Here is an 11,165-nt window from a genome sequence, read left to right as displayed (position 1 = left end):
ACTGATTACAAAACAAACCAGCTGATAACATTTATTTCTCCACTATAGATCTTAAGTATGCGTATAGTCAACTGAATCTCCATCCTGACACTGCCAAACATTTCAATTTCAATATTGTAAGCGGTCATATGACAGGCACATATTGATTTAAAAATATTTTTACGGACTTACTGATATGCCTTCCGAGTTTCAGAAGGCGATGATTATACATTAATCGGCCTTAAAAATACATTTTGTTTCCTTGACGATATTCTTATTGTAAGTAAGGGTTCAGAAGATCACTTTCATTTTGTAATAGATTGCCTTAAAAACTAGATGCAGATAACCTTTGTATAAATTTTTTCCAAATGTCACTTCGCGAAACAAGAATTTTCATGGTTGTGGTATAATACTCAATCAGGAAAATCACCTCTTGAATCTAAAACTTCTGCAATTCTTTCACTGCAACCACCTAAAACACTAAAAAAATTAGGCTCTTTACTTGGTTCGGTTCACTATATTAGCAAGTTTATCCCCAATTTAGCACAACTTTGCTAAGACCCCTTCTTCGTAAATCTACAAAATACATCTGTACCGATGAACACACTATATATTTTAATGCTTTCTAAACGCGAATCGCGAATCACACAGAAAACAATCCACAAGTTGATGCAAAATTACTTCAACAAGAAAAACTTATTTCGGCTGTTAAACTTAATAAATTTTACTTAATACTAAAACTGACATACAAACACCTAGTATTCAACAAACTAAACAAGTACTGAAAATAAATACCGTGAAGCCTAAATCGTTAACACAAAACATCATTTTTTCGTTCCGCAAAGTCCTAGTTCAGATGTACCTTTAAAACATAAGCATAATTTTATTAATGATAACGCAAAGCGCGTACGCTTAACTCAAAATAATTCAACATTCGCCACGCGAATGCATCATTCAAATCTAATATCTTCTAACTCAATTGATTTAATTAAAATTTAGTCAAACTCATCAAAAATGAGCCAAAAACTGTCCGCAATGAAAGGACAATCAACCTCTACTCGATCTACCCGAACTTTGCCTCGCGTTTCATTCATGGATAACGCAACACAAAACACCCCTCGCCAATCACCCTCTCATTCAAATATTAGTACCCCACTAACCGATAGCCCTCAAGTCTTGTCCTTCAATAACGTGATTGGGAAGGTATCCAACAAAAATTTGATCGCCTCCCTAACGAGCAAAGATACAGTGCTCAAAGAAGTCCGGGACTGCATAATCTGGTCTGACGAGGAACGTTCAAAGGAACTAAACCCCTACCTGCGTAGCTACTGGCGAGATTTGCACGTCAGCGGTGGTTGCTTTTAAATGGATGAGAAGGTGGCCATCCCAAACGCTCTGAAGGATGCACTCATCGAGGACCTTCATGCCGGTCACCCGGGTAGCTGGGAGATGGTATGTATGGCCCAGCACTGCTGGTGGCCATACATGAATAGAGACCTTTTAGTTCGAGCAATAGAGTGCAAACCTTGCACTGGAATCGGTAGAAAATTAAAATCTATAATTCCCGTAAAGCAATTTCAGGAACATAAACTATGTATAGTCCCGAACCAAGAGGTACAAATAGATTTTGCAGGCCCTATTAATAATGAAATAGGTCATGAAATTTATATTTTAACATGTAATGATAGATTTTCCAAATACCCTTCTGCCGAAAATTTCGATAATGCAAACGCTTATGTAATTAAATTTTTAGATAATTATATACAAATTCACGGAGTTCCCCGATCATTACGAATAGATTAAGCTCGTTGTCTTATAGGAAATCAAGTAAAAATTTTTGCACAAAAATAATATAATTTTGATTCCAGCTCCAGCAAATGATCACCAAGCTATAGGTTAAACAGAACGATTAATTAGTACCATTAAACAGCGCCTTGTATGTATAAAAGAAGCAGATAAAGAAATAAACTCGTTTGTCATTAAAGCAGCACTCAAATCAATTCTCTACCAGCTCTGCATATGTAAACATAAAACTACTAAAATTTCGCCTTTCGAATCACATTTTGGGCGAAAAGCCCATACTCCGCTTAGCAATATTAGTACTGAACCAAATTCTCCTGATTTAAGTTATGAGAAAATTTTAAATAACGATTGCCCGCAAATTAAATATTAACCGCAAGAAGCACTTGAATAAAAGGTCCAAAAAGAACCTTGACGGGCTATATGAAGTGTTATCCCCTGGCTCGGTCGTCCAGAAAACTGACTAATTCACGTCAGTAATTCGTGAACCAGGGAAGCTGGAGGTCACCCTCAGGAATAGCGACATTGCCAATTTGGAACCCGAGACGAACGGAAGACTACATTGACCGAATATATTAATCGTAGATGACCCAGAATCTATGAAAAATCAACAGAAGCCAAAATACTGAGCCACACAAAAAAATTCACACGAATTCAGAAGGGAGACCGCAAGATGAAGCACCGCAAAGTTGATACGGCAAGTGGTGTATTATCTAACCGATCAAATATTGCTCGCGCAATGCGAGTAAGGATACCAAAAGTGCCACCTAATCTCGCGCCGCCAGAGACCTCATTCCAACCTGAGGCAAATTCCGATCCACAAATCACAGACTCAGAAGTAATTATTGTTCCTCCACCAATAAACCATTTCACAGAACTAAGGTTTCCTTCTGATTCTTCAACGAACAACAAAGAGGACATGAAAAAGTCCAAAATATTATGAATTTGAAAATGACGATTCATCCAGCGAATCGCCAAATTCGTGCCCACCTAATTTCGCACAACCCCGCAGGAAACGTCGTGCTGGCGATGTTGAATCGGTGCAACCTTCCAAACAATCGTTGATACTGCGGCTCAAGTAGAGCCAATTCCAAATGCGTTCCCCTCGCCAGTCATAGTAGTGGTTTCCCCAACTGACTCTTGCATCCGCCCAGCAAATCAGAGTCCACCATATGAACTGATAATTGACGAGGAGGATATGTAAACTCAAACCTTACATATTTAAAACTTGATAAAGTATTTTTAATGACTAGCTATGATAACCAGTAAATATATTGTTGATAACTATTGAACCGCTGATTAAGTTTTAATATATAAACAATATTGTTTTTAAAATTTTCATGTTATGCAATTTTAATTTTCACCAAAGAGGGAGAAGTGTCGTACATAATCATTTTAATTGGTGCAGTAAACATATTATACCAGTTTGTACCTAATCTTGAAACACATAGTGAACTTAAGATGACTTTGTAATATGTCCTATATATTTATAATATATTAATAGTATATTTACTGGTTATCATAGCTAGTCATTAAAAATACTTTATCAAGCGTAAAATCAACTGTACTCGAGATGCAAAACTAAAGGAGTGAAGTTTATAATAAGTTAGCGACACAGAAGTTGAGTTTAGTTGTGTGGCGAGTGCACTTCACACGATTTCGTATTTGATTTCGCTTAGCGATTCGCTTATCTCACACTTGTCTATTTTACTCAGATAGTAAATACGACTGTCAAGAAATTAGTTAAATTGAACAACTGTACTCGAGATGCCAAACTAAAGGAGTGAAGTTTATAATAAGTTAGCGACACAGAAGTCATAAAAAATGTGAACAAATAATTCCCAATGCGGGAATTAGGTCAGCAGACATAATATTTGAATTAAAAGGCGGTAGACAGTGAACTTAAGATGACTTTGTAATGTCTACCGCCTTTTAATTCACATATTATGTCTGCTGACCTAATTCCCGCATTGGGAATTATTTGTTCACATTTTTTATGACTTCTGTGTCGCTAACTTATTATAAACTTCACTCCTTTAGTTTGGCATCTCGAGTACAGTTGTTCAATTTAACTAATTTCTTGACAGTCGTATTTACTATCTGAATAAAATAGACAAGTGTGAGATAAGCGAATCGCTAAGCGAAATCAAATACGAAATCGTGTGAAGTGCACTCGCCACACAACTAAACTCAACAGAAACTCTAATAGCCATTCGTATTGCAAAATCAAGTGCACAATGTTGATTGTTTACGACAGAGACCATTATGAACAATTTTGTCATATTTTATCGAAAATTTATCAAAATTTCAGCAAAAATTACGAAAAATAAGAACAAATCAACCGAAGTTGGGCTAACATTCACAAATCTTTCAATCGCAGTACCTCCGAGGAAAAAACAAAACTGAAGCAAAAATAAAACATCTTGTTTATTTGAAATTTTACGCTTGACAAGCTAACTGATGATGCATACCACTCACAATCCTGTACGATGAATATATCGCTCGGCGAAAATTGACTGAAAAAAAACCCAGTTTAGTATATAGTTCCTACCACCACTAAAGTGGGTCGGAACAAAAACTGGGCCCACCATTCATTGCGTGTCGTGATATTTGTTCAATAATGCACACATTGTGTTTGTTTGCACTTGCTAAACTGCGTGAACAGTTGAAACTTTTGCTAGCACCATTTAGCTGTTTGGCTATTCTATGGCTTCATTAATACAGTTTGTCTTTTTGATTATAAGATTTTCGTTTTTGCTCAATTGAGAAGTGGAAAACAACAAAATTGCTGTTCGTTTTGTTCCCCAAAACCATTTTTTTAATACTCACTAATTAAGAAAAAAGGCCCCTTAATTGATGGGTTTTGAGTTGCGTAAACAATCGAATTGTGAGCAACTTCATTGCAAAATACAAAAGCGTAAGAAGTGATGGAATTCTGGCAGTTGTTAGTTTGTTCTCATCCACTTACCAATGAAAATTTGAAAAAATGGGCATTCTATCCTTTGAAAATGTGCAATTTGGAAAAAAAACTATTGTCTGCAATAAGTCATCACTTCGTTTCGCGGCCCTTAAAAATACAGATAGCTTGTCAATATACGAACTAGGTAGTAAAGGGTGAACACTTAATGGTTAGCTAATGGAGTGAATCGAAAAAAATAAAAACTTTTAAGGTCATTAATATTTGTACTCTTATGCGTTCAGAACTAATATTACTAATACTATGCTTCAAGAGATTTACAAAAAAGTCCGATTGTTTTTACCTGAAAGTAATATTTTAAGAAAACATAAGCCACTACCGTAGCACAAAAATGGTCGTGAGCAACGTTTGGTGCTCAATAATATTAGAGCTACCGGTGGAATAGCGACACTACTATTTCAATGATGTTATATGAATTTATAGACCAGTATGCGAACAATTACGAAGATGGGGGCGCAATCCAGTTCCCGTTGAATTGGAAAGGTTTTCACCTTCCCTTTTAGAACCAAGGGAAGGTGAAAAACAAATACCCTCAGCTACCTCCATCTGATTTGAACGCACTTTTCAAATTATTGCAAAATAAAAATGCAAAATTCAGAAAATTTACGAATTTCTTATTGAAGTTATTTATCATGTTATTGAGAATAATTAAATCCTAGGTTCACTACGGCAGCGGTTTTCTAAACACGGGAAATTAAGAAATGAACTTTTCAGTTATTCCTTCTAAGTATATGGAACAATTAAGTTTCAGTGCCGAAAATTCAGCGCATCGTCATTCGAGCTGCGGTTGCGCTAAATCTTAGTACCAGTACATGGTTTAAACTAGAGACCCAATATATTTTAAAATGTTCAACATAACCGACTAACGTCGAGTAAATTGCTCTCAAACCAATGTGGAGGCAGGTGTATTTGGGGGGGGGGGGGGCTTGAGCTGGGTGGGGTACCTGAGGGTCAAACTTTAAGCTTAAAAACCACCACTCAGAACATACAAGGTTTTGGGGACTCAATATAGGAGACTCGTAAGACTCTAAGAGCCCTCCGAGCGCTATTTGTTTATCCTGTTTTATAGGACGAGAAGTCAAATTGGTGGCGAAAAACCGCATTAAGGCCACAGGGCTGATATAATAGCTACAAACTTATGAGAGCAATTAATAGACAACTGCAATATAGATACGCTGCGCTAACAGATTCCCAATTTTAGTAATCTGTAATTTCACTAAGATCAGGCGAATAATCGCATTAAAAAATACAACAGGACTAAATAATTGCTCATGGTTGTTTGATATTAATAGATTTTTATTCTGAAAAACACAAACCAACTACCGTCGAACAAAATGCTCTCAAACGACAAGCTGGGCATATTAATTCAGAGGTCGCTGTAGCAAAGAAAATTTTTTCTTTATGGGTGCCTAAAATTCGGGAGACCATCGCCTTCCGGCGTCCTAGACTGAAGCACTCAACACTCCAATATTATGCCATTAAGATCTCATAGCTTACAATCGCTTTTCATTTAGCAAAGCGGACTTCATTTCTAAATAAGAGCATTTTCGGTCAAGCAAAAAATGAAGAAGTTAAGCATGAAAGTCACGGAAGAAGTGAAACTGAAAGAATGTTCTCAAAAAACAGTCAGAAATTTTGCGAAAAGACACGTTTACATTAATTTTTTAAACCTTAGTTCGAGAGCAACTAAAAAGGGATCACTTTAAGCATACCCTTGCAAGCCAATCATGACAGCAAAAACAAGTCATTACGGTTCCGCTCATACTTAGGAAGTTACAAATGTACGGGCTAAAATGAATTTGTCAAATAAATCATAATAATCTCAAAATTATATAACAGAGCTGCCAATAAAGGGTAAGAGGACTAACTTATAACATCATTAGATTGTATATCAAGTCAGATTAAATATACCCAGAAATATATATGATCATTTACACAGTTAAGCACAATTCAGTGAAAGATTTATTATCATTACACACAACATCATGTACAATTCTGACCAAACCATTAACATTAAAGAGGTTTCAAGTGAAACATTAGATGCACCCAACATAAGATAGCGCAATAAACCAGAACACAAGAGGCAAAATCAGTCAAATGAACATAATGAAATTTTTAACGATTGAACGTGATTATGCCTCGTGTGACGCTTTAGTTTTTAGCTAATGTGCACACCTTTAAGCATCGCACCGACTGAATTCAATTTCCCATTACCGAGCGTTCATATTTATTCACAGTTTAGCACAATCCATTGACTTCAAACTAATATATTGAATTTGATAAGCCAGAGAACGTAAGTGAAGTATCTTTTCATCTGCCTTACAGTGAGTTGTACTTTAGACCACGTGTAAGAAGGCGCAAGAATTTGCAAGTGTTGCAATTTACGCGAAAAAGTTGCTTGCTTTACAATAATGATTTTACGACTCCGACATAACGTGACTAAATAAAGTAGGAAAGCTTGAAAGAAAAAGCTGATAGTTCCTCTGGCCACATTATCCAAAAATTCATGAAATTCTAGTATCGATTGATCAGAAACCCATTTTTTAAAATCAATTTATCACATTTTACAATGCCGTCAAAACGCAACTCCATAGTATTTTTTGTTCCATCATCAAATTCAAATTCAATCAAATTAACTTCCTAAAACTGCTTCCTTTAAGAGTTACTAACGATGGAAAACGTATGAGCAAACCATGAATGTTGACACTAATCCTCGTTCACTAGATTGATTGAAAAATCTGACTTCACCAGCTCCCTAAATAGCTTAATCTCAGAGACTTACCACGAAGCTCACAAAAATAATTGGCATGAAAAGGAAGCAGTTGTTAATCAAACAGAAAATACCTAGTAACAGTTCAGTTAATTTTGATAGGGTGTGTTAAATTGACGGTAAGAATGTTGAGGGAGGAGGGCCTGTTGACATCATAGACGGAGGTCCCCCCACTACAGATCCTCCTGTCCCAGTGGCTGAGGGTGCCCCTGGAGCTCCACCGTATGCCATGCCCATGGGAGGAGGTGGCATCATCGGGTTCCCTGCAGTTGTAGAAGTATTTTTAACATCAGTTAGTCGTAAAGTAGCAAACAAAAGTTTTTAATACACCACAGTTAGTAGTAAAAAACAAGCAAAAAGACTGGTCAAAAGGGAGACAGCAATAAACGTTATTGCTGATGATTCACCGATGCTACCGATCGACAACCTATTTATGGAAACTTTCGTGCTGAGGTTTCAATCAAAAACCTTCCGAATAAAAAAGAAATGCTATCATTGCGAAGACAAACAGAATGAGATATTGTACGCCGTCAATTTCCAAAATATAAACCATTAGCATTGGGCGAATTGCTCTCAAACTACTGGCGAGCAGTTGGTTTCTGTTGTAGCTAGCTTTGGCGCTTAGTGAGGCTAACACTTAAGCTTAAGACGCGGAAGTACAAAAGGAGATGTATTGTTTTTTTCCGTTTTTCCGTGGGGGGGGGGGTGTGTTGGAGGAGTCTATTCTGAGAGGTATAGTGGGTGTCTTAAACGAAAAAAAAAACAACCGACTTAACGTCGGAAGAATTGCTCTCGAACGACTAGTGGGAGCTCTAATCAGTTGCAGCCTGCTTCAGTCGGGGGGGGGGGGGCTAAATGCGACTAAGAAGTTCAATAGTGGGCTTCAAATAACCACATTAGAGGTTAACATATACCACTATTAAGATTTAAAGTAACAAATGGCACCAGTTTCGGCGCACTTTTCATTTGACTTTTAGTATTAAATTGCCGCCAATTGAGTTCAGCTGCTTGAAATTGTGATTGAGAGAGAACTTTAGATCACGCGAAACGCAAGAAGTCAAGGGCGTAAAAGTCACTCGAAAAGTTAAAATTGTCAAGCGAAAATTTTGCATAAAAAAAGACACACACGTTTACAATAATTGCTAAGAACTACGTTCAAGAGCAATTAATCAACTCCAAGTAATCAAGTAACAGTCGATTATCTAACCTGGTGCTCCACCTTGAGAAGGTGGCATCATTCCACCAGGCATTGCAGGCGGAGGAGGTCCAGGCATGCGCATCATGGCCGGGTTCATCATCTGTCCGCCCATGGCGTAGGGGGGTGGTTGGTGGGGAAAGAGAGGAGCACCAGTAGAAGTGGGTGGGGGACCAGCTGCCGACGATGGGGGAGGGGGCATTCCAGAAGACCCTGAAACACATGTGGACAAGTGCATATCAAAAACCTCATCAAGAAAAATTGTGTAATACTGGAAACAATAGTTTGGCAACAGCGTGAATAACAGCCTTTTTTATCGTCACATTCTCAAATAATTGGGGCCAGAAATAATTCTCAGCTAATCCTTAAGGATACAATCACTACTCAAGATTATTGAATGTACGTCAGTCACCTCTCGGGGCAGGGTAGTTGGTCGGGGGCATGAATGGAGATCCACCCATCGGAGGTGCATTGGGGTTGTTCATTTGGTTGCCACCTGCAACTGAATCGCCACTCGGAATCTGCAATGGAGTTGACGATCCCTTGAATGAAGGCGCTTGATACTTCCCACTCCCGGCGAACATCATTTGTGATCGTGGAATGTTCATAGACGGCGGCGGAGCTCCTCCTTGGGTCATCGCCATTGGGGGCGGAGCTACCCCTCCAGCCATTGAAAAGGGGGGTTGTTGCTGCATCATACTGGGCGGGGGTCCTGGGATGTTTGCACCCTGTCCACTTTGGCCAGGCGACGGTGGAGGGGCAAAACCATTGAAAGATTGTTGTGATGGTGGTCGGGTGGTATCAACACTGCCCCCCTGAGGCGGAGGCATCGAACCATTCATTGTTGGAGGTGGGCCGAAATTAGGACCCATATACTGCCCTGGAGGAGGCGGTTGTCCAGCAACCGAAGGCGGGGGAAGTGGGTTCCCTGTGGGCATCTTTGCCATACAAGACGGGGGAGGCCCAGGAATGTTAACGTTGCCCATTCCCATATTGCTGTTCGGGGGCATAAACGGAGGCATGAAGTTGCCAGGACTGTCAGGTGGCCGGGCTCCGGGGAACGTGTTCACAGATGTTGGAGGCTGTGGCATAGATGGGGGCCCAGATTGCTTGTTCAGAGAATTCTGGTCTGAACTGAGTGGGACACCTTGCATGTTGTCAACGGCTGGTGATGGGGCTGCCGAGTTCCGCTGTGCATCATCCAATTGCGAAACTAAAGCATCATCGAATAAGTCAATAGTTCATAAAAGTCATCGTGGAAGCCTTTCAATCTTCGCCATAAACAGATTCAGACACTGTAATGATCACTGAGAAATGCAGCCAAACAAACTGGAGAGAACGCAGCTGCTAAAGAGCATTCCAGGCCCCGTTTTGTTATCCATATCTATGTGAAAAACTTACAACAAAGTGTGCATTGAAATTAGCCATAAGCGTACATAGAAATGGCGCGTTGCTTCAACTCTTCAGTAGTACATAATAATGACGCATGGAAAGAGTACTGAAGCTAAACGGTCACAAGATCGCCATTAGGATTGTTGCAAGATTCCCAACCAGCTGACATTCAGATAGACAAGACACCAAAGAATTTGCGCAATTTAAAATTAGATTGGCGGCCAATAGCGCCCTATAAACTACCTAGACCATTGGAAAAACAAATCACTGATAGGGAAGAAAGAATGCGTGAAGACGTAAACGCATTAACGGTTCTATCCTAGTTTTTGAGAAAAATTGATAGTCTAAAAGCAACCAGCGATGAAAACATAGAACTTCATGGATCAGTTGAGGTGCTTTTTATTACTTTTAAATTGAGCATAAACTTTCTCTACGGGGTTTCAAACGAAGCTATTTTACAATAATATAGACTACTAATGAGAATGAAAAAAAATTAAATTGATTTTGGCAGACTTTACATTTGTCTTAGTAGCAAACCACCCCAAATTGAGTTCCCCTGCTTCAAAATGTGATTGAGAGCCAACCTCTAAGAACCATCCTTCACATTAATAAGTCTCCAAAAAAGTTTCTGCGAATCAGAGTAGTGGAGACTAGTGAGCTGAAAGAAAAGCTCTAAGCGAATTTAATGCTCGCTGAGCGCTGCCTGTTAATCCCGTTTTTGAGGACGAAAAGCCAAATGGGCCCGACGAAAAATCGGTCAAGCAAAAATTAGCATATAGGCCGACAGGGCTAATATAATTGGTACAAACTTCATTTCAAAGCAATTAATAAGTTTAAGTTAAGTTTTTCTAGAACTTCGCTATAGGGTTCATCAAGTTTCTATTTTTATTTCGTTTTTCGACATTAAGTCCATCCATATAAGTGCGCATATAGAGCAGAGTAAGCGAAGAATGAAAAAAAACCTAGAGAAGTCAAAATCACTTAACCCAAAACGTTGTGAAAGCGGCAAAAGTAGGTAAAGCGAAACAAAAAACTTTCATCGACTTAAAAAA

The 11,165-nt window shown here is 38.7% G+C and overlaps 1 protein-coding gene across 1 annotated transcript in view; it reads right to left on the bottom strand.

Annotated features, from left to right (window-relative positions):
- Positions 1-6,538: 6,538 nt before the first annotated feature.
- LOC142342349 (uncharacterized) overlaps positions 6,539-11,165 on the bottom strand; it is a 337,600-nt gene continuing 332,973 nt past the window's right edge. The window contains exons 7-9 of the mRNA XM_075393652.1: positions 9,134-9,934; positions 8,734-8,934; positions 6,539-7,789 (exon numbers count right to left, since the gene is read on the bottom strand). Coding sequence (XP_075249767.1) covers positions 7,635-7,789; positions 8,734-8,934; positions 9,134-9,934 — 1,157 coding nt within the window. The 3' untranslated portion in view covers positions 6,539-7,634. The remainder of the gene's footprint in view (positions 7,790-8,733; positions 8,935-9,133; positions 9,935-11,165) is intronic.

The sequence above is a fragment of the Convolutriloba macropyga genome, chromosome 1 (assembly GCF_964194025.1).
Source record: "Convolutriloba macropyga chromosome 1, txConMacr16.3, whole genome shotgun sequence".
Classification (NCBI taxonomy): Eukaryota; Metazoa; Xenacoelomorpha; order Acoela; family Convolutidae; genus Convolutriloba; species Convolutriloba macropyga.
This window is presented reverse-complemented; position numbering and strand designations above follow the sequence as displayed.